Genomic DNA, 27,983 nt, shown 5'->3' with positions numbered 1-27,983 from the left:
GATTGTTATTCGTTGTTCGCCTATTGGTTGATGTTTATGTGGTGGTTGGTTCTTTGTTGGTTATTGTGGTGGTTGCGTGTGTAGTTGGTGGCTGTCGTTATTTGTTTCTGCTATCTACATATTCAGAACATTGAGATATACTTTGGGGATTCGATATGGCTTTGCCTTCCACCTTGTCTACACTATCTGGCTCGTTTCCTGTGACCTCTATGACGTCCATCAAGCTTGATGGATCCAACTATCCCGCCTGGAGTTGATCTGTTCAGCTTTATCTCCGAGGGCAGGGCAAGTTGAGTTTTATCATCTCGGATCCCGTCAATTCTAAGGATCCCTCCTACGCAAAGTGGAGTCAGGACGATGCCCTTCTTCAGTCACTCTTATGTCAGAGTATGGAGCCCAAGATTGCTGGTCATATGTTGTTTCTGCCTACATCTCGTGCAGTTTGGCTACGTGCTGAAACTCTCTATTCGGGGACTAACAATCTCACTAGGATTTGTGATGTTTACATCGGCTTCTTTAGCGCGAAGCGGGGTGAGAGATCTGTTTCTGAGTACTATTCTGATTTTGTTGGCCTGTGCGAGCAGATAGATATTTATCATCCTCCATCTACCGATCTTGCTGTGTTAGCCCAGCAGAAAAATGAGCTACGTGTTGTTCGATTTTTGGATGGACTGAGTCGTGATTTTTTGCCTATTCGTCAGCAGATCTTAGGCCGTGGTACTTTACCAGACATGGATGCTGTCTTCTCTCGGGTTCAGCGAGCATTGCGTGTTGAGGATCATGGGGATACTATTGGTGAGCAGTCTGCCATGGCCGTTCAGTTGGGTTACAGTCGAGGCACAAGGGGGCGTGGACGTGGTCGCAGAGGTCGTAGTCGTGGTTTTGGCCGTGATTCAGGAGGGCGTAGCACTGGTGGTCGTGGAAACCGTTATTGTTCCCATTGTGATATGGAGGGTCATACTATTGATTTTTGTTATAATTTACATCCAGAGTTGCGACCATCTCGCACAGCACATCATGTTTTAGGGACTCCCTCCGAGACTCCTACTGATCCTTCTGACACCTTAGTTGTCTCCCGCACTGAATACGAGGCTCTTCTACGTCTACGAGACAACGGGAAATAACGGGAACCAACTGCAACTCTTGCGAAGGAAGGTAGCACCCCATCCTGCTCTCTCAGTCATTCTAGTTCATGGTTCATTGACTCTGGAGCCTCTCATCATATGACTGGTAACAGTAGCCTACTTAGCCCCTTCCAGCCTAATTCTTCTTCGACATTGGTTACTTTGGCTAATGGGGCAAAATGCCCTATTTCTGGTACAGGGGATACATCTGTTGGTTCTCATTTATCTCTTTCGTCTGTTTTATGTGTACCTAGTTTCCCTTGTAATCTTCTTTCTGTTAGCCAACTTACTCGTCGTCTTAACTGTTCGGTAACATTCTTTCCCTCTTATTTCTCTTTTCAGGATCTAGCAACTGGGAGGAGGATTGGTTGAGGACATGAAGTGGATGGACTCTACTACCTTGGCGGTGATACTGCACCTACATCACTGAGTACTTCGGTTGATTCTTTCATGTGGCATTGCCGTCTTGGTCACCCTCCAGCTGATCGTCTGCAGTATTCTTCGGTTGTGTCTGGTCCGGTTAGTCCGTTTCAGTGTGAGTCGTGTCAGTATGGAAAACACCATCGTGTTTCCTACAAGTCTCGTTCAGTGAGTCGTGTCCTACGTCCGTTTGAGCTGGTTCATTCTGACGTCTGGGGTCCATGTCGGACTCCTTCTATATTTGGAGGTCGGTATTTTATTATTTTTGTAGACGTTTATTCAAGGATGACTTGGTTATATGTAATAAGAGATCGTTCTGAAGTTTTTAATATATTTCGCTCATGTTATGCTGAAATCTCTGCTCAGTATTCATATTCCATTAAATGCCTACGCACATATAATGCACATGAGTATTTCTCTGTTTCTAATGGTTTTAAGGATTTTTTATTGAGTCGTGGAATTATTCACCAGTCATCGTGTGCCCATACCTCTCAGCAAATTGGGGTTGCAGAGAGGAAAATTCGATATCTTGTGGACATAGCGAGGACTCTTCTTTTCCAAATGCATGTTCCTAAATCATATTGGGTTGAAGCCACTCTCACCGCCTGTTTTCTGGCGAACCGCCTTCTGTCATCTGTTCTCGATAATCGATCTCCTTTCTCTGTCTTGCATCCCTCTGGGAATCCGTTTCCCTTAATTCCCAGAGTGTTTGGTTGCACGTGTTTTGTTCATGACCTTACCCCGGGATTAGATAAGCTGGAACCACGAGCGATTAAATGTGTTTTTCTAGGCTATTCTCACACTCAGAAGGGCTACAGGTGTTATAGTCCTCAACTTTATCGTGCTTATGTTTCTGCTGATGTTTCATTTTTTGAGGATAAGCCCTATTTTACTAGACCTATTTCTTCTCCGGTTCCTGACCCAGAGGTTCCGTTGCCGTTGCCGTTACCTGTCCCGTTGCCCGTCTCAGTACCGATTTCGTCATCTGTAGATTCCCTTAAACCTCCGCAGGTTTATTCTCGTCGTCATCACCATCCTGCTTCTCAAGATGCCCCTTCATGCCCTCCAGCCTCATCACAGCTTGCTAGCTCACCTGATGCTTCTGAGGTAAGTAATTTACCTGTTGAAGCTCCGATTGCCTCTCGTACATGTTCTCATTCGACTCATCATCCTATCTCTAATGTGGTTTCTTATGCTTATGTTTCACCCTTGTACAATTCCTTTTTGTCATCTCTATCTTCAGTTTCTCTTCCTCCCTCTGTTGTCGAGGCTTTGGCTCATCCAGGTTGGCGATCGGCAATGGAAGCAGAGATGTGTGCTATGAAAGAGAATCACACGTGGCAGTTGGTCTCTCTTCCTCCGGGTGCTCAGGTGGTGGGCTGTAAGTGGGTCTTCATAGTGAAATATTTACCTGATGGGACGGTAGAAAGGCTGAAGGCTCGATTGGTTGCCAAAGGGTATACACAAACATATGGCATTGATTATGTTGAGACATTTTCTCCTGTGGCCAAGAGTCCTTCTATCAGAGTTCTGATCTCCCTTGCAGTCAACAGGTCGTGGCCTCTCCATCAGTTAGATATCAAGAATGCATTCTTGCATGGTGATCTGCAGGAAGAGGTATATATGGAGCAACCTCCTGGCTTTGTTGCTCAGGGAGAGATGCGGAATGCTGTATGTAAGTTACACAAGGCGATATATGGTCTAAAACAATCTCCTTGTGCTTGGTTTGGAAGATTTAGTGAGGCGGTGATACGATTTGGAATGAAACAATATGCTGTAGATCACTCAGTGTTCAGCTCTCAGGGCAAAGATGGTAGGATTTTTCTGATTGTGTATGTTGATGATATCATAATTACAGGAAGTGACAGTGTGGGTATACAGAGGCTGAAGGAGTTCCTTCAGAAGGAATTCTGCACCAAAGACCTTGGTCGTTTGAGATACTTTCTAGGGATAGAGGTAGCATATTCACGTATAGGGCTATCTTTATCACAAAGAAAGTATGCACTAGATATATTGGAGGAGACTGGCCTTCTGGGAGCAAAGCAAGCTGAGACTCCCATGGACCCGAATGTCAAGCTCTCATCTGATCAGGGGGAGTTACTAAAGGATCCAGGCCGATACAGACGTTTAGTTGGGAGATTGATTTATCTCACTGTCACACGTCCGGATATCGCTTATGCAATTGGCGTGGTGAGTCAGTATATGAGTGCACCACGGACATCTCATTGGTCGGCGGTCATTCAAGTAGTGAAATATCTGAAGAAAGCTCCTGGTAGAGGACTACTCTTCAGAAAGCATAGTCACATGAAGATTGAGGGATACTCTGATGCAGGTTGGGCAGGCTCTCCTGCAGACTGGAGGTCCATAAATGGTTACTATACTTTTGTTGGGGGTAATTTAGTGTCTTGGAAGAGCAAGAAACAGGAAGTTGTATCAAGGTCAAGTGCAGAGGCTGAGTACAGAGCCATGGCATATACAAGTTGTGAGCTGATTTGGTTGAGGTCATTCTTGTTAGAGATTGGGTTACCTGACTCGTCGCCTGCGTCTCTCCACTGTGACAATAAGTCCGCCATTCATATCGCCATGAACCCAGTCTTTCACGAGAGGACAAAACATATAGAGGTGGATTGTCACTTTATTCGTCATCGGATTCAAGAAGGGCAGATTTGCACGGTGTTTACAAGATCAAATGATCAAATAGCGGATATGTTTACAAAACCATTGAGTAGGGTTCGATTAAGTGATTTATGTAACAAGCTGGGAATGTATGATATACTTTCTCCAGCTTGAGGAGGAGTGTTGGATATCGTAGTATATGTGCACACCCTCTTTATGGGGGGTATTTATGTCTTTGCATGTAACTGAGCTACATATATATAAATAAATATGTGCGTGAGGGAGAACTCTCTAATTCACGATTTCTCCCCAAAACCTTCTTCTCTTCTCTCTTTTACATGTTCGATGTAGTTGTAACAGCCTATAATCTTGTTTTTTCTTTTCTGTAACACAATGCTGGGATTGTTCAACAAAGGTTCTAAGTTTTCTTCGATTAAGCCATATGCACAAATGTGAAAGGCTTACTTTTTTCTTTTTTTTTTCTTGTCTACCAATGCTTCCTGGATGCTTAACACTACCATTACTTTTACTTTGTCTATATCATTCACATGGGGCCCCACATTGATATGAACAGCTCATGTGGTAGGTTCAGCATGTCTACAGTAGTTTTGTCCTTGATTTCAGATCATTAAATGTTTGTATGCACTATCCATACTATATGTAGAGGGGAGGGGGTTGGAATTTGGGTGGCTCTCAAAGTTATTTGGAAGTTAAAACCTTAAAATGTAAAGTTTCATTTAACTATTAAATTATCTTACAAAATGTAAATTTCTCCATTATTATTATATATCGTACACAAGAAAATTTCTATATAGTTACTAGATACCATATAGATGTAAATTTCTATATAGCCAGCTATTAAATGCCTTTATTTTTAAGCTATGGCTGTATTATTATTTTTTGAATGGTAAGCTATGGCTATGGCTCTATTTTTGCCTCATAAAACTTGAATCATAAGAGTGTTTTCACATGACACATAGTTCGTGCCATTTTCTTGTTTTCATAAAGTATCTTTGATTCCACAGCTAATGGCCTCTTTGCATATCTCTAAAAAATTAGTTGAATAAATCTTAGGCAATTGATATTACCCCCTCCTATGACAAACAAAAGGGGTGAAAGTGCTAAATACCTTACAGTATTAATTTCGTTATAGCTATCAAATATCTCTATAGTTTTTTTTTAAAGATTATATTTATTAAATATCTTGTTATTAAATACCCCGCATAACAAACACATTATATCGAATGAATTTATATAATAGGAAAACATGGGTAACTCTTTAGCTATCAGATAACTTATAAATGTACATTTCTCTTAACTATTAAACATCTTACAAAATGTAATTTTCTCTTTACTATTAAACAGCTTACGTCTTTAAATTCTTTTATAGCTATTAATTATCTGAGAATGTAAATTCCTTTATACATATATGGTATGTGGGACTCAAGGTAAATCAATAAGATCATATCCGAATCATGATAGTTTAAGTGTTAAACTCATAAACATCTTACAACTCTCTCTCTCTCTCTCTCTCTCTCTCTCTCTCTCTCTCTCTCAACAGTCATCTACCATTCTTTTTTTCTCTAAAAAATCTCTATATGACTACGAAATCTTGTTTTGATTAACAGAGGTTTTGCTACAGTGATTCAGGCTGTTGGTAGGCCGTTCAAGAGTTGTGGGTCCTTGCCGCTGGATGAGTGGTAGCTCACTCTCAAAACTCCTACTACTCAACTCCTAGTCTTTGTGCTTGCTGAAGCAAAACACATCCATGTAAAACAAAGTGGGTATTTTTGGTTTATATTTTCAACCATTTGTAATACTTGTTTTTCATCTATATATGGTATCTCTGTGTTTTCTGTATTGGGTAGGTCTGCAATGTTATCCCTGTTTTTCATCTTTCCAGAACTTTGTGAATCTGAAGTTTAAAAACTCATCTCAACTCGTAAGTTTGTCGAGTTCAGTCATCTCGATGGCTCAGGCTCAGTCAGTGGTGACTAAAAGAAATTGAGTATATTTTACTAGTAATTTGCATCCACTTTTTATGAGTATTTATTTTTCTTATATATTAATCCATCCAAGGTGTGGTCTGTAGTGATTGAAAGCGGAAAATTTAGATATATTAGGTTGTAGGGGTGGTTATTCGGTTTAAACCGAACCGAATAGACTGAAATTTGGTGACCGGTTACCAAATTTCTGTAACCGAAACCAAACCGAAATTATCTGAAACCGAACCGAATTGTGGGAGAAAAAGAGGGAAAAAAAATCAAAATCTCAGTTTGGATCGGAGGGCTAGGATCAACTGATCGAAATGATTTTTTGAGCATAACCTAATTAAGTTGTGATCAATCAAATGGACGGTTTTGATCATCCTACGGAGTGCACATACAACACTTTTTTTTTGAAAAAAAATGGTTTTCATCCATAATTTCGGTTAATCGAATTTTTTTTTTGAGAAATCCGAAACCGAAACCGAATAACCGAACTTCCAAAGAAAAAAAACCGAAACCGAACCGAAAAGAAAAAAACCGAACCGAACCGACATTCGGTTTTAACCGAATAATGCTCACTCCTACTGGTTACCGAGTTATATGCGAAATAACTCGTTCTGTAAGCAAGTTGATTCAACTTGGAAGAGTTTTGAGTTGATTTGATGAATTTTAGTACTATGCTTAGAACCTCATAGTAGGCTCCCATAATAGCAGATTCTCCAGGAAACAAAATGCCATGCCTTGTTAGTCTTTTTGATCGATTCACCATGATAGAAGGCCTCTCTCCAAATCTAACAATCAAAAGACCAACATGGAGGAGGCCAAATCAATAAGCACTCCAATGATGTATTCGAAGAGATAATTTCCGATTTAGGTTTCCAACCGTTTTTGTAAGTTGTATGTATTCGAAGAGATAATTTTCGATCCTATTATAGGAATAAAAAATGTGTCAAGATCATGTCACTCCAGTATTTATTTTCCACACAGAATCCCGTTTTGAAAGTGTTTTCCATGTAAGATTATGTTCCTTTTAAGTTCAGATTGGATAGTCCATCAAAGATTCATCCGACTCTAAAATAGAGAAATAGTATGATGTACTCATCATCCCATCCTTGATATTTGATCCAACAGCAGCTCTATCAAGGGTGATACCTTTATCGTACCACCTTTACGTGTTCGTAAGGCCTTTCATCATATAATTTCTTCAAAAACATAGATGGGCGGAATTAATGAAGAAACTATTGGAATCACTTTCCCTCCCAATGGGCGGTACGATGATTCTGCTTCTGCTTCAGTTGTAATGAATTTTTTAGTTTTTTCATCAAATTTTCCATCAGATATGCTTGGCCCCTTCTTGGATCACCCCCTTCTAGAGTAAAACAAGTAGTCGTAAACATGGTTTTAAATTTCAGTTTTGGTATGTATTTTGGCCCTAGCTGAAACCGAAATTTCAGCTGAAATCATGAAATTTTGGCCGAAATACGGTACGGATTTTGCCAAATTTTGGTTTCGGTCTCTAAGCAAGGTTTTAAATTTCGACTGAAATCCAGAATTTCGGACCGAAATTTCTGGTTTCGGTCGAGAAAGAAACCAAAATTGTGTATACATGAAACGGTATAAAATTTCGTTTCCCCGTAAACTTCGGCCGAAATTTTAGGGATTTCACCCAAAAAGTATATTTTTTTACATTAATAATACTTTCTGGAACTGAAATTTTCTATAGAATTAAATATTGTTTTATCTGATTTCGTGGATTTCGCCCGAAATTTTGAAATTTCTGCCGAAAATTTCAGTTTCGGTGAGGACCAAAACTACCCCGGAAATCGAAATTTAAAACCTTGGCCTCAAGTTCTCAACCGAAATTTAAAACCATGGTTGTAAAACACTAAATCAGGGTGCCCTTAGAAAGTAAAGGGGGTGAATATATCACTTTCCTAATCTTTTTTCCATTCTGTTTAGAGGGGAATCAGAACGGTAGCACCAGTGGTTTCTCTGAGCCGCTCCACAAGCAACACAACGTACATCATGCGCGCAAAAGAGAGTCAAACGTGTGAGCCCAACCATGAATTTGTCACCTGTTTTAAAATAATATTGGTTGGGTAACTGTAGGCCTGTAGCCATCCATTTACAGATTATCTTCCATTTACAACCGTCCATCTGTAGACATTTGATTGGGATGTCAAAAGCCTTTTATAACTAGCCGGCAGTAATTCAAGGTGGAGCCCGCCTTTCGGCAGCCGATACGCGTCACACCGTCGTCATGGCGTGCACTTAACTTACTACTTACTAAAACAAAGGGGTGCGAATATCAATCAACTTATATTGATCCTGCCTAACATCCGCGGCAACCTCGATCTTTTGCCGCGGATACTCGAAATTACTAAATTAACCCTCGATGTCAGATGATCTAAACATTATCTAAATTAACCCTCATTTTGATACCGTACGAGGAGACGAAACGGACGTATATCCTTCCGTCACGAGGTAGGCACAGGGACACGTGTCCATACGTCATTAGATAAGGTGAGAACGGAGTCAGTGAAGCGTATACTTAGAAAGGACAGTGTATGTTCTTCCCATGCATGAATGTAAAATTGTCTAACGGCCGTTAGACAATTTTCTTGCCGTGTGTCACCGATCAGCGCGGGACGAAATGGCCACGTGACACGTGTCTCTCGAAATCCCGCGTGCCACGTAATCACCGGACAATAATAATAGTAAGGAAATGAAAACACGCTTGTGGCGGGACAGTCAAACCGCTTGTTGACCGCTACGCTAATACTTTCAATTTTCTCTGGGGTTTTAGAAAACACGACCTCTAATTTTATCTCAATCCAAAAAATAGACTCGTCACATGTTGTTAACAACAATTTTCTCTATTTGTTTTTCTTTTCTTTTCTTTTTAACTCAAAATTCAAGCCTAACCGAAAGCTTTCTCATGTTTTTTTTTACCTAATTTTCTCAAAAAGAGAAAAGTGTTTCTACATGCACAAAGATTGGTTCGTATGGGTGGTCCACCTCTGCAGGGTCTACAAAAGCAACCAATCGGTGGCTTTTTAAGCCACTTGTGCTTAGGGAGCTCCCTAAGTACGTGCTTAGAAATACTTTTCCATGTAGGGATTTGTTCAGTTTCCCTCTTAGTTAAGCAAAAAGATGAAAATTGAAGAATATTCGTTCTTTCAAACAGGTTTTTCAATTGAAAATCATGGGGCTGGAAAAAAAAAAACCAAAAGAAAAAGAAAAGAAAGTGGGAAGAAAAAAAATCCGAGAAAACAAACTCTTCTATTAGGTACGAGGAAAGAAGAAACAAGGAAAGGGTTCCATACTGGATTTATTTTTATTATTCTTTCCATTATCTAAGTCTGCTGTTATCTCTTTCTAATACAAAAGGATATTTGGAGGTCAAATTTTGCACAATTTCTGACATGGGGTTTTCTTTATCAAAATTAAGTCGTGCGAATATTAGTAGCCTTTCTTTTTTTATATAATAACGGTATATCGGTCTTTTACAAAAGTCAAGTAAATGCGCGTTGTGGTGTTTGTGAAAAACACTACGAAGAGGTAGTATTTTGACTAATACTTGAAAACAAGACGTAGTTTTATAAAATAACGCATAAATACATGCGCTTTCTTTTGGCTCCTCCCCACGCTCTCGCGTCCTCTATAAAAACTCCCCTCTTCCGCCTCATCTTTACTCACTTCAAAACCTTCTCCCTCTCTTTCAATCTTCTCACGAGAAATTGATTTTTTTTCCTAATGGCGCCAAAGGGAAACGGTAATGGCGGAGGGAGAGGAGGAGAGAAAGAAGTGCATTTCAGAGGAGTGAGAAAGAGGCCGTGGGGTAGATATGCGGCTGAGATCAGAGATCCCTGCAAGAAAAGCCGTGTTTGGTTAGGTACCTTCGATACGGCTGAGGAAGCGGCTAGGGCATACGATTCGGCCGCTCGAGGATTCCGTGGATCCAAAGCCAAAACCAACTTTCCGTCCTTGGAAAACCAGAGCCCTAGCCAGAGCAGCACCGTCGAGTCCTCCGGCCGTGAAATCTTCTCTCCGCCGCCGATTCCGCCTCCTCCTCCGGCCGATCTTCACCTCCGTCATCTCGCCAAAGGCGCCACCGTTCGATTCCCCTTTGATCAGCACCATTCCTCATCCTTCCCTCCCGTTCATCCTCTGTTCTACTTTGACTCTATAGTCAGAGCGGAGAATCAACGGCTGAGATTCGCTGCCGATTACCATGCTGGAAGCGGACAGAGCGATTCCGATTCTTCTTCCGTCTTTGATTTGCATCATACACCGCCGAGGAGAGTTTTTGATTTCGATCTGAACTTCCCGCCGTCGTCGGAAGTTGCGTGACCTACGCCGGTGCCGGATTTTTATTTTATATCGGAATTTCGATCTCTCTCTTCTTTTTTTTGGTGTTTTCTTGAAAGAGCGCAGCAGCTTCTTAACCTATTGTTGTACTGTTAATCACTCTGGAGCGATGACTCTGTAAATAGGATGATTAACCATCTTTTTTGTGTTTACCAAGAAATCCAGAGTTTCTTTATGTTTACTTAATTGCAGATGTAATCTTCTCTGAGATTAATTCATATGACATTAATCCTTTCTTTCCTCTGTTAATTATCTTTCTCTAATATCCAAAATTTCTTAAATGTTTTTCTTTAAGGAAATACTAATTCCACCTTAATCCTTTTCATTGTCAAGTGATTTGAAGCATTTGTTGTTAATGTACGTTGCCTTCTTCTTTCTCCCGAGCGACGCTGATTGCCGCCGCCGCCTATAAATACTGTTTTTTAGGCAGAAGGGGTGGCCCCAGGAAGAAAAAGGGGGTTAATATATTAGGAATAAATTAACAGAAAAGTACTGACTGGGGCTCGTGTTTCAAGGAATTACGGAATACTGACATCGTTTAAAGAAAGAATGAAACACGGGCTAACTTCAAAATTAGGTGGTCAAAAGACCCTAATACCCTTCTGATATGACATCGACAGAGTCTCATTTTTCATTTCTTCCTCTTCAAATTAAGCTGAACCTTGGGTTCGTTTCGCAAACCACAGTTTTTGGTGAAGCCTCTTGTATTCCACTTGCTAAAATAAGAAAAGAGTTTTCAAAGGAAAGAAAAACAACAAATTTCATCTTTTGTCAAAGCCCTCCTCCGATTATTTCGAAATCCTTTGATTTTCAATGTGACTATCTTGCTTTCACACCACCAAAAGCAACATATAGAAAGGTGAAACAAATAACAAACAGAGAAGAAAAGGGGGAGTAAGGGAGTACTTGAATCGAATATAACGTTTATAACCTTTACTCATAAAATAAGGAGTAAGGAGTATACTGAACACTCAACTAAATGAGGAATCTAATTATATACCATGTCGTGAGCTCCCCCATAACCCCGGCAAGGGCTTCCTTCCATCTCGAATTCACCTCCACTAGGCGCTTAAAAGAGTTCCTACTCGCTCGAGGCGTGAGGCCCTTTATTATACAAGGGCCTCCCGGATATGAAACACTGGATTAGGTTTCTTATAGACTAAGCTAGATCGTGCTAATTGTTGAAAGGAGAAAACGTTTGTATACAATACCTCTGTAGGCACTTAAAAGGCACGTTTAGATGTTCATGACAAGGGACATTAAAGAGGCGGTCAACCAACCTTCTTTATCTTTAAGCCACCTTTTTAATATCTTTAAGGAATTCTCCACTCTGGTGTTGTCTGTCCTGGTTAGAAATCCAACCACCAAGCGACATCCGAGTGTAAGGGCCATCGGGAACTCCTAACTCTTAACTCTCTAACTCGGACTTTCTTTCTTGGCCGTTGGAAATAACTAGAGACTGATAGATGATTGACACATGTTGGTAAACTTTTTGGAACGCTGACAACCCAAAGTCAATTATTATATTTTCTCACTTCTCTTTTGGCTTAGAACGATGATGTTATTGAATACGTCTCGTTTGGCATAGAATCTTTTCACTTCTCTTTTGGCTTACAACGGTAACATTATTGAATATATCTCTTTTAGCTTAGAACGACGACGCTTTTGAATATTTTCTTATTTCTCACGTCTCTTTTGGATGAGAATGCCGCTGGATTCTACAGTACGCCGCAGAATATTAAAGGGTACGCCAGCTGAAATAGGGTGTATGCCAACAGAAATAATTGGTACGCCGGCGGAATTCATAGGTACGCCGATGGAAATAATAGGTACGCTGGTATAAATAGTGAGGACCAAAAGAGAAAGGAAAATATTCTAAGCCAAAGAGACTTATTCAATAACATTACCGTTCTAAGCTAAAAGAGAAGTGAGAAAAGACAACGTCAGCGTTCCAAAACGTATTCAATAGCGTCAGCATTCCTAAAAGTTTTTCAACACATGTCAAGCATCCATCTGTCTCTAGTTATTTCCGACGGCCATGATAGAAATGAACCCAAGATTTTGTCAGTTAGAATACACATTCAAATGAGTTCAACTACACATTCAAATGAACTAAAAGAAGACTCATGAAGTGTGCGAATTTAATATGCAGCAATGAAAAAGGAGGACTCTGTGGATGTCAGAAGGGTATCAAGGTCTTTTCACCAACTGATATCGAAGATCAGCCCGTGTTTAATTCTTCTTTTCAATGGTGCCTGAAATCCGGAATTTCTTGAAACAGTAGCCCGCATGCATTCCGTTCTGTTCTCATAAATTAATAGAGACGACGGCACGGACGGCGGAGCGGTTCCGCGAACGAATCACGAGGCTTGTTTTGAGGGGCTTCAACTAATTCCGTCCTGACGATGAATATCTCGAGATCTGATACTGCAACACGTGTACATTTCAGATCTCAGGAAGGAAGGAAGAGAGAGAAAGTAAGATGGCCGGGCCCCACACGACACGGCATTGGTAGCGGAGGCGCGGCGGCCGCATTTAGTGGGTCCGGTCGTCGCCATAGGAATCTACGCGTAAGATTTTGTTTCTTTTCTTTTTTCTTATTAGTTTTTTTATTTATGGTGATGGTCATAGGTATGGATGACATGTGTGCATGCATGGGTTGGGTACGTACGTCGTGCGGCCGCCAGGGAGCGTGACGTATTGGGAGATAGTTAGCGGTAGTTTTGTCTTACCAGTGGGACCCACATCTGAAATGGCTCATGGTGGCTGGTTACGCCACGTATATGGGTGAGAGACGCTTTAAAGCAACCGCCAAAAGAGGGAAGTTGGGTTTGGACGGCAGAAGTGGGCCACTTCCTCTCCTTTGAAAGACGAATTTGTTTCCTCGAGGTCGAGCACTCCAACAAGCCGGCCCTCTCTTTTTCTTCCCTGTTATTCTGTTATATTCAGGGTGGTGATAAATCGACTCCCCGTGTGTCTATCTCTATCCTCATTCTCTCTAACCCGGGTTAGAGAGGAGAGATAGATGAGAGTCGATTTATCATTTTGAGGGGTCGATTTATCACTGCCCTATATTTATTTATCACTCATTTGAATAGTAAAATTCCGTGTATTATAATATTATAAAAAATATAGAGGGGTAAACATCTTTTACTTTGCCTTCTCACTATTCCGTTAGTCATGGAGACCTTGGATTTGAGTGGGCCAACCGGTAAACTTTGATTGGGGTTAAAAACTAGTGGACGACTTGGATCGTTTTCTGGCTCTGACGTACTTACATTGTGCTCCAATTCTCCAAAGCACTAAAGAGGAAAGACAATTATTTTAGAGAAATGATATCCCCCTGCCCACGCCACCCCCACCGCATCGGTTCCTGTGATAATGGTTCACCCTTGAGCATAAATTCACCCTCTCTATCATTGTTCTTTTCCTTCAAAACTTAACGGATAATGTGAGGTGGGGGTAGGGGAATTTATCCGAATCAATCGTGACCATCAATTTTGGGGTGATATGTACCTACGTAATCTAGGCCTTTCATCTTGTAGCCCATAGAAGATAAATTGAGGCTTGATGGATAAAGGGCTAGGATCAACAAACCAAGTGGCCATGAGTTGGGCTTTTGTTTGCCAATCAGACTGACAAATGAGTACAAAATGTGGGCCCAACAAGCCGTTAGGAAAGAGCCTACCAATAACCCGCTTTTTGGTGCTTTTCTTTGCTATTTCTTTGACCAGGAGACATCCCGTCAGTTGCATGAATTCTTGGTCATATTCGGAGCATTTCATATTAGTCGGTTCACGGAAGAAAACTTTATGGACGGCGGCGTGACCCTCACTTCAGCTTGGTGAGTGAGTCTCACCTTGAACGGTAGTCATGACTATTTTTATCCGTTGGATTAGATCTTGGACCTAATGGCTGAGGTTGGTTCATCTTTTATACGGGTTTATATTCTTGCATTTACTAGAAGAGGTGTTTTTTTTTTTTTTTTTTTTCATTTTCAACTATTATTGGTCTTTCAATCTCGCTCGTACAAAAACAGTAAAACACACACAATTAAATTGGGTTTATATTACGTGCCTAATTAGCCGTAACAGAATTAAACAAAGAAAAAATATAGAAAGAGGTGATGGAATGGTTGATTCGAGGCAACGGACCTCCTAGTGGATCAAATCGAGAGGAAAAATGACTCTCCTAAACAAAGTTTCCCTTGTTTGCTGTAATTTTCTCTTCTTCACACCTAATTTCATTAAAATACTCTACTTAAATACAAGAATAAAAGTAGTTGTCACATGCTGACCCTCTAACCCATTTACATCACACATAGGCAATAACTACCACGCATAACTCTAAAACACAAACCCACAAGCCTGAATTCAAATCCCTACAATAACTACCTTGCTACTTCTTCTATACACCATAACATATACATATCAGTTTATTTTCAAAACCCTAACCCAACCCAACTTGAGGAAATGTCAACTTAACCCAACACGAAATTGAACCCAACCAAGTTGCACACCTAGTATATTTTATTAAGGAACCTTAATTAAAGTCGAGAAAATGTCGCAAGTTAGAGAGCTAATATTGCCACAGAAGCATATGAATGACTACATGAAATTTCAAGAGAAGGGAAGAAAAAATGTATGTTCGAGTTACAAGTACAACTGAGAGTTCACATGGTGACGATGATGTGTTGTCAGTCTCCACACATGTGAACTACTTGGTTGAGATATGGTGATGACATTTCCACACATGTGAAAGACTTGGTTGAGATCACAGATATGTGTACTACTTGGTTGAGAATCTTGAGCTTGGTGATCTGGATCGTAGATTCAGATGGTTTTTACCATGCTATATTTTTTTTGACTCGGTCTGTATGTGAAAAGATAAAAATTACCTTGTAAAGAGACCAAAATTACCTACGGTGGTCAAAGTTAAGTTTTGAATAAGGTTATGGGATTATCATTTCTATATACAGTAGCATTCTTGGCCCATGATATTCTTATTTGCAAAATTCACACAAAAATGACGACTCAATATACAAATTGTCAAACCAGAAGACTCTTTTTCAAAATAACTTTAAAGTACGTAGAAGACCAGTTTTTCAAAAAAACCCCTAATTTTTGTATAACCTTCGGCGATGATTAGATTGCCTAGTGAATACGACAAAGGATTCGTGTGGAAGTGGGTAATTTTTTGGATGACAATAGAAAGTGTTTCCATGCACTTGCAGCTCCACAATAGTGATTGAATCGACCAGCTGATCCAACGGTGGCCATAATTCCAGCCAAAAGTGATTGAGCTTATCGGATGATCCAGGCCCTTATTCACACGCTTCTCGTGTAGGGTTTCCGCCTAGTCGACCCTTCTAATGGAGGGAGTAAAAGAGAAACCATTTGGGTGGTATGATGATGTTCTGCAAAATCAATGGCCTTGATTTCAAATATGCGTAGAGATCATGTTGGTTGCGTGCGTCATAATGTTCTACAAAATCAACGGCCTCGTTTTCAAGTGAAAGTACCATGTGGGCCCCACAATTACCTGTATCTAGTCAGTCGGACATTGAGAGAGACACCTGTGGGGCCCACACTCCTGTGCCACCCAGCCGACTCTTACGGAAGCAGACACCTCTGGGGCCCACACTCCTGTGAAACAACTCCTTTCCCTTCGATATATTTCTCACCCTTCCTATCCTTTTCTCATGGCTTCTTCACGAGAAGGGCATTACAGGGGAGTGAGAAAGAGGCCATGGGGAAGGTACGCTGCAGAGATAAGAGACCCGTGGAAGAAAACACGAGTGTGGCTCGGCACGTTCGACACATCTGAAGAAGCAGCCATGGCTTATGATGGTGCAGCCAGGGCTCTTAGAGGCTCCAAAGCCAAGACTAACTTCCCACCTCCTCCTCCCTCTTCCACCCCAGCTCTCCCCTTTGATCTCAACCTCCCTTCCCCTACCCCCACCGTTTTAACGGACTTCCTCCACACTCGTATTGTCCGTAACGGAACTCCGTCCTCCGTTGAACGAGTTCCCGATCCGACACCGGACTCTTTTGTCGGCATTGTAAGACGTGGACTGTCGATTGACTTGAACGAGCCTCCCCCCACTTCGTCTTTTGCTTTTTGAAATGAGATAATTGCTTTTTTGTCTTTTCTCAGGAATCTTGTTTCGCTCTCCCTCTCTCTTTATGTCTCTTCTTCTTGCTTCTGGTTTTTATCCTCTTATGTTGGTTTGCATGAGAGAGAGAGAGAGCAGTTAGTCCAAACCCTGCTGTAAATATGCCTTCGTTTTTATATGAAGATGAAAAAAAATATACATACACGTTGCATGTTTTTTTTTTTTTTTTTTGCCTTTGTTTATTTCTGTTTGTAGTGATGGTTTAATATAATTTCCAACACGCAGTAAACAACAGTCGTTGAAAAAAAAGTTTGAAATATAGAAGTAGAAGATATATCAAAAAGAGGGCGTACAACTACCCAACATCGTCCCTTCTTGTATTTATTTATCTGAAAAATGTGAGGAACTCTCTCTTTCATTGGGTTTAAGGAAAGCTTAACCATGATATCTCAACAAACGGGACGAAGAAACCTTCAAACTTGAGAGCTTCGGGCAAGGTTCCGAGCTCGACCCAAAAATCTTTCTACTCTAAAAAGTAAAGAGATCGTTCCAAAGAGCATATGGCGAGCAAGATTGCGTAGATTTTCCTCATCTTTCTATTCTTTTTTGATAATTGCTCATTAGACTTAATCTCAGAAACAAATCGTGTATACTATTGGGTCTGTTTCATGTTTCCGCTTTTGAGACTTGTGCTTTAGCCCTCGGCATAAATGGTGAGTAGAAATGGGGAAAAGGGTTTCCATGTGCTACCAGTGTTGTCACTTTCCGTCTGGTTTTCTAGGGAAACGGAGAACCAGACGGAAGTGCGGGATTTTGAAAATTTCGTATTTAACATCTCTCCTTAATATCACGAGATTTCATTTACAAAAGGACAAAAGAGATGGGTGAATTTATAAAAAAGGAGGGGACAAGTAGTTGCTAAACGTGGAAGAGGTGAGGACAAAAGAGAAAAAAGAGCCAGAAAGGAAAAAGGAAGACAAAAAAAACGCGGTAAGTAGACTTCTTCCCATACAGCAAAGGACGGATTTGACGGCCGGCTCGTGTGGTCCTTCCATGAGACACGTGTCGATAGTTAAGACCCCAAGGCCGGCCCAGATTTGTCGGTATCAGAGCCATCACGGCGGTTTTCTAGGTCATCTCTCGCACGCGCCTCCGTCATCTTTGTCTGTGACGGTGGCGGCGGTTCGGCGGTTTTGCTAGACGGTCCTCCAACGAGGGAGCAGGAGACGGCGTTCTTCACCATCTAACGGCGCCGTTAACTCTACCATGCCATCATATTGATCCACGGATGAGTAAATGAGTGGACGGTGGTGATTCATTTGATCGAAGACATTAGTCTTCGCTGTCGCTGTCTACTTTTTTTTGGTTTGAACTGGGAAATTAAAAAATAATATATATTTTTTGAAGTATTTGATTCTGATATTTCTGGTGGCATCACGTGGGACACAACCCGAACACTTTAATCTCGTCGGAGTAGGAAAAGGACACCATCCAATGAAACGAGACGGCATCACAGCCGTACACGTGGGGACTCAATTTCGGTGCGCATGGGTAGGGATTTCCTTTGACCAGATCAATGTAAACCGCGTGAATTCTCGTACACTTGCGGGGCCCACATACAATAAGACTTCTATGGTAAGATGCGCCTACTATGGGACAATGGGTCCCACCTTTGGTGGGTCAAAGCCGTCTAACTTTGGGGCCCACTTGGATTGGATGTTTGTTAGCAAAAAGATAGGCCCAACGGGCATACTTTGGCTTAAAGACTTAATGATGGTTAAGTTCAAGGTTTATGAGAAATGAAGCCCAAGCCCAAAACCAAGACATATTTTTCCTTCGCATCCTTCAAATAAGATTTCCTAATCTTACAAGTTATATGTATATAGTCGTCGCATACAATCTCATAAGAAAACGCGATGCACAATGCACAAACATTTGACTAGTTTTCTTTATAAATGCTAAAAATATAAGCTAGTTAATCATTATATTGGAATTTACATAGCTATAGAGAAAATATAGAAATTTGCAAGTACAAAAAATACAATAGATGCGCCCATAATGGTTATGATAGTTTTATATCTTAATTTTTTTAATGGCTTCCAAAGTGGCCTTAATGCTTAGTTAATTTTCAAATAATTGTAACAATATAATCTTATTTACAAATCCAGACCCATTTTGGTGGTATCCACAGAGACTGTAAACCAGCTATTCATAAGATCATAGATCAAACAATAAAGATTATTTGAGGGGCTTAGGTTTTGGCCCATGATCCATCCATGATGGGCCTCTCTCTCTGGTCCGATTTGTCTTTATTTCCATTTGATGAACAAGGAAAGTAGAACTATTGGATATTTTTTACTCAGCCTTTGCACCCGGCTACATGTCCTTTGGATTCCATCGCCCATCTTTCGCTCTCTCTCACATAAGTTTAAGTGGCCTTGGGCCGAGTGAGAAGTTGACCGTGGGCCTGGGCTTTTAGGAATGAATATAAGAGACGTGTGGGACCACTAGACCCACGTACTTTGGGCCCAAATCAGATGAAAAGATTGATCTGTAATTGCGGTAGCCAGGGGAGGGAGTGCTGGGACGACAAATTGGTATGATGAATGACCAAATGGTAGTAGATACACAAATAATCAAAGTAGGGAACACAAAGAGGAACTAGAAAAGGTTAGAAATGAGAGTTAGGCAAGACAAGCCAATTAAGGCTTTCTCTTAGAGACTTTAATTCCCCACTTATGTATATGGCTACCAGGAAACAAGTCCTGAGCATACAATGCCTATGCTATGATCATGGCTGTACCCCAAGTTCAATAGCGAGCAGTATGCCCGTACTCGTACTTAGAGATAAAGAGAAGAGTGCCCCTACTGGTAAAAACCATTAAAGACAGCGAATTATGATTGCAATTATCTGTGCTGTCTTTAATGGTATTTGACGAATGGGGGCACCCTTTGCCCCTTATTTTGCAAGGGCCCCTGTGAATTAGCATTCCTCACAATCAAAATACAATGTGACAACACAAATTTCTTTTCAAGGTGGCAAATGGGCCATGCCGTGCCGGCAAGGCACGATACTTCTTGGCCCAATGTGGCCCATGGGCCCGGCACGGCACAATACTATTTGGCCACGGGCCGTGCCGGCACGAATAAGGTTGAGGTTAAGCACGGCCTACAGCCCGCGGCCAGGCCGTGCCGGCCTACGACAACAACCACATATGCTCACTTTTAACTGATTTTGCCTTGGCGGGCCGCTTGTCGTGGCGTGCCGTTTCATGCCGCTTGCCAAAACCCACAGCCCGGCAGGGCCCAATTCCACCTCGAGTGTCTTTTGAAGAGAAATATCATTTCACATAAAAGAAGTGTCTCTTTCGATAAAACAAAAGTTAAATATTTTAAAAATATCCAATAGAGAGGGGTCGTGACCCAACGTAACATGGGCCCTCATCAGATGAAAATTAAAGGCGGGGGGACTCATGATAGCTGTTTTTTAGCAGATAAGGTAAGGTGGTGTGGTTTCCTTGAAGTTGAGAAGTGAACAACTCAACCCTGCTGTCGTTGAGCCAATTTTTTCAAACTACATTGTGAGAAGGTTTATGGATTTTCTGCAATCCCATATGACTCTGCAGCTTTTTATTCTAAACAATAATATCCCTAGGGCCTACTGTTGGCACTTTTCTAACTCACTATTTCCACCTCTTATTTTAAATGAGGGTGGTATTTAGTCATTTCCTCTTCTTTTTCTTAGTACTAGTTGCAAACCTGTGCTATGCACGGGCTGAGGAAAGAGTATGCATTTATAAAACTTATAAAAAAATCTATAAACCATCTTGACTAAAAATCAGCAACTGGATTAAGTTTCTCGGTTTCAATAGATTTAATACCTATTTAGATTCCTAAAAATCAGCATATATCAGTAATTATAGATTTTGGAATACGTAAGTGACTTTTGAATCCCTAATTTTCAAATACCACTTAGATGAATAGAGGGATTCCTATTAATGGGGATTTTAATGGCAAAATAAGTGGGATTTTAATGACGACTTTAGTGGAGATTTTGATGGGATTTAAAAACATTTCAATTTTTTCAAACCACATTGAAATGTTTTCAACCATGATATAACAAAAATTGGATCACACATTCTCTCTCCCGCCTCTGATATAGTATTCCTTCAAGATAACCCACAACCATATTCAGGCTATCTACCAGTATCCCTTGTGGAAAAATAAAACTACTTACTATAAACCATAAAAAAAAGCAAAAATTTATAGGTATACCTGATAAGCTTCTAGCCTTTCAACATCCACAGATGCATGAAAGACCACATACTGCATATCCGTCAAAGTACAGACCGTGTCAAACTTTCCAAAGTGACCCAAAATTGCACTTTCAATGCACATCCAAATACATCCTCTTGTTAGTAACAATATGAATGCACCTAAATTAGATTCTCATACTAATAAAAAGAAGAAAATCATGCATGAAAATGCTATATATCCATTGTATTTTAAACCATATCTGGAAGTAGTATTTATTTAGCCATATCTGGAAGTTGTATGCATGAAAATGCTATATTCATTGTATTTTAAACTAGGGGTGCAATTCGGGTCAATTTTTAGGAATTCGGGTTGATTCCTATTCATTTTTTAGCAAAAGCTCAACCCGACCCAACCCAAGTTGCACCCCTATTTTAAACCATATCTGGAAGTTGTAATATATGTTATTTATTTAAATAACATATATTACATGAAAAACTTTACAAAAAAAAAAAGAAGGAAAAAGAAAAAGAGCCCAAACATTTATTCAATATTTAAATTAGTCCACCCAAAGAGATTATGTAAGGAAATATAACCGATAACATATTTTTAATCAAATTTTAAATTAAAATAAAAAAAAATAAAAAAATAACATTAATTTGATCAAGAGTTTTTCATCTAGCTTATAGGATTCCGCTTTATATATATATATATATATATATATATATATATATATATATATATATATATATATATATATATATATATATATATAGGATATGAAAACAGAATCCACCTTTAATATATGAAAGCTTCATTGGGAATTATAATAACAAAATAAAGGGGTTGGAAGTTCAAATAATAGCAGGATTTCATATACGAGCAAATTCATCAGGTCTCTCTGCTCTCTACAGAATTCAAATAATTCTCCTTAAGCTGGGGTTTGGCGGGGGCCCCTACCGGTTTATTAAATAAAAAGAAAGATGAAACATTTAAGTGGGAAAACCATCGTCCTTATCCTTGTGACACTAGGTAGGGAAACAAAGGACTCAAATGATCCCAAAATGCTAGTACCCTATGAGCAAACCGATGGCGAAGAAACGTATTTTGGCACATTGATCGGGCTGTCTTTGGAACCCAAAGGAGCCAGATACTCCCCTTTTCGACAAAGCTAAAGTTAGCATGGAAATGCCAGTCTGGGTAGATAGCTTGGGAGAACTTGATGCCCCTAATGTTCTAGGAGGTCTATCATCTTTTGACTCAACATCCTGATTCTATGACTCTTTTTGAACTTTTGCCGGTTTGTTTTCAGTGGTTTGTCCTCTGTATCTGATGATATGCCCTCAATGGGAGGAAGGCTATCATCTCGTGACTGAGGAGATGACATTATTTTTCTCATTGGCTTTCTTTCTCCTGACTGAGGGGTGGCTTGCTTTCTCATGGGTTTTTTGGGTCTTCTGAGACAAGGGAGATTTTTGTTGCTGATGTTGGAAACGAGAGCTTGGAGTCCATTTTCGAGAGAAGGGAGTTTGAAAGGGTTCTGTAGTGCTTATTACTAAGGGTAGTGATGTAAGCCTAAAGTTTGCAAAATTTCAACCCAATAGAAAAGGAAATCTTACCACTTTTTTTCATGATCTTTATATCCGCCCAACTATGTAGTAAAAAAATAATGCTATTATTATTTTCCATTGATCGCATAGGGACATAGCAAAAAAAAAAAAAAAAAAAGTCTCCTATAAATATATGCCTTGTTACATTTGTATGCAAAGATGGGTGAGAGTTGGGTTGGGCTAGACTAAAAGCCTAAGCAAGTAAACCATCTTGGGCAAGAGTTTGGGCTTTTATACTTATTTAAGATAGCTTTGGGCCTATTTCTCAAAGCCCATGTTATAATTATGTTTTTACTTTGGATGCACCTTGTTAGTTGTTAGTACCTGAGAAACCCGCCCTGCCTCATATTCAAAATTGTACATATAATAAATTTAGGAAAATGATATCACCACATACCATCTTTTTATATTTGCACTAACTATCTTGTATTTTATTATTTAAAGGGCTGCCATAGGCATTGTTTTAAATTTCGACCGAAATCCGAAATTTCGGGTTTTGGTTGGGAGTGACACCGAAACGTCTAATACCCGAAACGGTATTTTATTTCGTTCGAAATTTAGGTGAAAATTTTGTTTTTTTCCAAACTTTCAATCAAAAACCTGTTTTTTTTTTTAATTTATTTAATATTTTACTGAAATTTCGGCCGAAATTTGGTATCGAATAAAATTTTGTTTTTATCGTTTCGCTGGATTTTGGCCGAAATTTCATTCGAAATTTCGATTTCGGTGGCGTTCAAAACCCGTACGGAAACTGAAATTTAAAACCATGGTCAAAGGTCATTACCATTCCCAAAAAAGCTCTCACAAGCCAATTAAAAATGAAAAGACGAGCTTGGTTTGTGTAATTATTAAAACATGGTTGTGCTGATATCATTTCCTTAAATTTATCATTTCTATATACATTTTTTAGGTAAGCTGGGATCGAACCTGCGACCTCGAGCTTGATATAGAAAGCCTTAGGTATTGAGCCAAAAGCTCAACCCCTCATTTCTACATACAGGTGACGATGATAAAGATGGTATGGGATTTGCAACTGACCATCGCAGAAGCCATTTCGAGGACCGGCTGTTGCATGCCTTCTGGGATGATGGTCCCTAGCAAATCCCTAATATATAGTATTATATATTTATTAATAAGCCACAATTTCTCGTAATATATACTAAAGTCTTGCAAATTAAAACCTACCATATAGCATTAGATTTCTTGTCTTCCAATAGTAAATAATTTATTTTGTTCTCATTAAATAGACCATTTGTTAATTTCCATTTCTTAGGCACATGCTGCATATCCGTGGCAGTGACCATTAGCGGACACTCTTTACAATTGTTCATCAATTGTTGATAGTGTGATCTTTTGTTTAATATTACACATTTTTTATGACATAGGGTATCTCCACCCCAACTTTTAGGGCGGGATTATATTAGAAGGGTTGTAACTCCCGGGCAAAATCGCTATGTGCAGTGGAATAAAATCGCGTGGAATAAAAAATTTCCAACGATTTTGCCCTTTGCCAAGGAATTCTAGGATCTAGATTTATAGATTTTCTTATGGTGATAAAATAAAAGACATGTAACAAATAATTACCTCAGTTGTTGTTGCGAAGAAAAACTTCTACGTAATTTACTCCACGAACGCTCACGATCGTTCTAAACACCGCGAACCCACAAGTTGATTCGATAGAATCATTTGTTTTGCGCAAAGGGGATATAACAACAATTGTCCTTAATTGTATTCTTATATAAATCAGAATTTGTATATGGGAAAACACCTTTAAGATGATGGAGCTTTGCTTGTTGAATGCCTTTTGAGTTAAAAACTCAAAAGCTAGTTGAGAGAGAGAGAGAGAGAGAGAGAGAGAGAGAGAGAGAGAGAGAGTAATCCCATTTTTAGGGCACTTACTCTAACAAAATATTCCCTACGGATGCGTGCAATCACCCGTGAAAATATGATACATTTTTATGATACATATGGTATTTTGCCCAATGCATTTCTTCTTCCTAATTTGTTTTATGTTATATATAGATACTCATGATGTTTATTATCCATTATTTTTTTTGAAATTATGAAATTTTTTTAAATAGAAAAAATGAAGACATGATCGAGGTCGAGAGAGAAAATATAGCTGCTACAATAAGTGACACGGAAGAATAAAATCTCCACTAGGTAGAATGTAACCTGCAAACCAGCAAAGTGCAACCCTTTTCCTTGCCGTCTCAACCAACATCGTACACGAAAGTAACCCGAGAAAAACCCAAGAGGAACCCAAGGAAAAACCCAAGAGAACTCTCTCTCTCTCTCTCTCTCTCCATGCTCGTTTTAGCCACCATACACTTTTGTGTTGATGAGGACTTATATCTAGGTTTCTCCAAAAACGTAAACCGACTCCTTTCTCGGTTTACCTTCCCACCACAACCCACAATCATAATCAAAATAGGAAAGAGTAGTAGTAGGAAACTAGGCAACTTTCTTGGATTGTTTCCAAACCACTTGAAGATTTTTCATCGATGTCGCTACCGATCTGATGTCGCCGCGAACCACCATTGGCCGTTCGAAGTACCAGCTACACATCATCGATTCATCCTGGTTCTAACTTTACCTGTCAAAATCAACACGGCCAATGCAAATGCGTAGCTGCAAATCCGTTAACTCACTTAGTCATACCTGGAGAGGGATCTCGATCCATCCTCCTTATTGCAACAACTGTAACCGGCCTCCTCACAGCATGAAAATCCGTCTTTGCACCAACTACGAAGGGGATCTTATGTGCGCGTACACTAACCAATTTCAAACTAGCCATAGAGATCTTAAGAACAATGGCCACAGTGTACCTAACCAGGTGTATCGAAGAAGACTCTACACATGACTGCATCGGGCGCTCCATCCAATAGCATCACTGCCTTGAAGGTCTTGAGGTTGTCGATGGGATCTGTCGTTTCGTCGTAATGGTCGATCTAGGGCATCTTGAATCCCAGGGCAAGGGAGCCACTATGATGTCCTTTGTGAAGGGTGTCTCGCTTACTAGCCACAGTTCATCCGCAATGCTCTTTTCCTTCACCATCACCGTGATCTTCAAGTTCATCTCCTCGATCTTCCTATGGACCTTGGTATTCTTTGAGATCGGCTTATTTGGGCAAGCCATGGTATGACAAGCCATGGTACGGCTAGGCCGTTACTACTAGTCAAGACTCGAGACGGAGTCTGATTGGCTGTTTGTGTTCTTTTTGGAGGGCGTTTGGTCATCTCCGCTCCTCCCCAAATTTCCTCGTTACGAGGGCTCACTGTCGTCCTTCTCAATCAGTTGTTTAACCAAGATGGTTGGGGTTGCAACTTGCCTAGCTAACTCGTTCACTTGGCCAATCGCTGCCGCAACCTCTTGATATAGTGTTGATTGGGAGTCAGAACGACCTTTGGTAGGTTGAGGCCTATTCTAAGAATCACACCTTGAGATGGATCACTCCTCACGTACGTTCAGAGTGTGTTTTTTACTGGGTGGTGTTGCGATTGCTCTTCCTTGGTCCCATGCTTAGATCTTATTTTTTTTCCTTTCCCTAGACGACACCAATCTGTTGCCGTTTAAATTTGGACAGACTCCCAAAAGAGAACTTGAGCTGACTCCCAGAAGAGAACCTGCACTGAGATAACTCCGGAAGGATGGACTATGCACACAACACCGGTCAAAAAGAGGGTTGGAGTTTGACACCCAGAGGACTCTTCGATGCTTAAGTTAGGCGCTGTAATAATAGTACGATAAGACCTGAGAGAGTCTAGAATTGAACTGTGTATGCATGAATGAGACCCGTACCTCGAATTTTATCACCCTTTTATATATTAGAGTCCCAAGCCTTTAAGGAATCATGCCTCTCAAGGGGGCTTGTTTCATGAAATATCTTCTTCACAGTATATGTCTTTAAGGATTTCTAGAAGAGAAGGTTTCCCAAAATACCACATTAATGCAGTTTGCAGTTTCTTGAAGGGTCGAGTAGTGAAATTACCCTTTTGCCCTAGCTGCTTTTGAGTCTCAAAGTGCCACATGTCAGTTTCACATCGGTTGACTATTTTTACTCCGTCAATAAACGTCTTTACAAGGTGTGGTTGTGCAGTTTAGGCAAAAAAATAATCTTAAGAGAATACAAGATAACAAAAGAGAAAAGAGTTGGTTGTGACTTGTGAGCACAACTATAGAAAGCGGATGTGGAGTGTTTATCATTTAACAGAGGTGTTATTTGTTGGATTTTTTTATTAAAATTTTTTAGTTTCAAATATTCAATAATTGGGCTGAGGCTCTAAGGTGGCTTTTCCATATTCCTTGGTACTCCAAAAGTCATTCACAAAAGGACAAAAGAGTGGGCCTTTCTTGGTGACTCTTTGTATTCCATTTATGGTGGCTCTTTGGTTTTCTCATTTTTAGTTGAATGTCTTTAGTTCTCTCATTAAGGGTAATTACAAAAAATGAAGAGACTCTTGGCTAACTTCTAATAAGAGAGAAAAGAGAGAAGGAAAATGCTCTACACCATTGTTGTGGTGTGTGAAAGGAAACCCAACCAAGGGTGTGTCCCATATTTTGGTGTGAGATTAAGATCTACACAAGAAGCCTCAAAGTGTTTTGTAGAGCCCGATTTGCTTAACTAGAGAGACTCGAAGCTTTGCCATTAAAGTGTTTGGTAGGTACATACCAACACTTAGTTGTTGTTCCTGGAGACGGTTCGGTCGTTAGATCCTTGCACCGGAATAGGGCCGAATAACGTCTTAAGCAAAGCGTTCGAGGACGTACACCAGCTCTACATATTCCGAGGATCATCTATATTCGGTTTGATCTTTCCATCTTTCTCTAAAAATATATATTTGCAGTTATTCATTTTATAATTTCCCCCTATTTGTACCAACAATCTTACGACGTTATTCGTATAAGATGGATACTACAAGATCTATGGGAATTTATGTCCTAAAGCTTGAAAACTTTGACAGTTCTGATTTTAACGATTGGCGTCGAAAAGTGATTTTTGGAATGCAACTTCTTAAAATCTAATACACTGTTCAAGAGGAGAAACCCGATTTGAAGAGATTTCAAATTTTGTGGCAGTAATCTCTCATGTGGAAGGTACTTCAGTTGCTACTAATTGGTGGCTAAACACTGGTGCTAGTTGTCATGTGTGCACCAAAAATTGGCGGCTAGAGTCTTATGTGGCTTCAAAGTTGAAAGTGGCTATGGCAGATCGTTCTACTACTAATGTGCTCGGTTCTGCGACTGTTGTGTTGACACGCACGTCAGGGAGACTCTTAATCTGAAGAATGTCAAGCATGTTCCATCCATAGCTAAGAATTTAGTGTCTGGCAGTCTTCCATGTGATGCTGGTATGCGTCTTGATTTCCAAGGTGGTAAGACTGTTCTTTCTTATAACAATGTGTATTTTGGAAATGCTTACCGCACTGATGGAATGTACAAAATGAGCACTGTATCTTCTGTTGTTAAAGAAATCACTGGTTC

At 40.1% G+C, this 27,983-nt stretch overlaps 2 protein-coding genes across 2 annotated transcripts; both read left to right on the top strand.

The window, feature by feature from the left end:
• The first annotated feature begins 389 nt into the window (after positions 1-389).
• On the top strand, positions 390-1,124 carry LOC143882748 (uncharacterized). Its single transcript, XM_077386176.1, has one exon. The coding sequence runs from the start codon at positions 390-392 to the stop codon at positions 1,122-1,124; it is 735 nt and encodes a 244-aa protein (XP_077242291.1).
• Positions 1,125-9,811: 8,687 nt separating this feature from the next.
• LOC143883310 (ethylene-responsive transcription factor 4-like) lies at positions 9,812-10,768 on the top strand. Its single transcript, XM_077386658.1, has one exon. The coding sequence runs from the start codon at positions 9,905-9,907 to the stop codon at positions 10,499-10,501; it is 597 nt and encodes a 198-aa protein (XP_077242773.1). The 5' UTR covers positions 9,812-9,904; the 3' UTR covers positions 10,502-10,768.
• The last annotated feature ends 17,215 nt before the right edge of the window (positions 10,769-27,983 follow it).

The sequence above is a fragment of the Tasmannia lanceolata genome, unplaced genomic scaffold (genome assembly GCF_043159265.1).
Source record: "Tasmannia lanceolata isolate RefF3 unplaced genomic scaffold, GAP_Taslan_0.1 ptg000008l, whole genome shotgun sequence".
NCBI lineage: Eukaryota > Viridiplantae > Streptophyta > Magnoliopsida > Canellales > Winteraceae > Tasmannia > Tasmannia lanceolata.
Note: the sequence above shows the minus strand (reverse complement) of the source record. Positions and strands in the feature narration are given on the sequence as shown.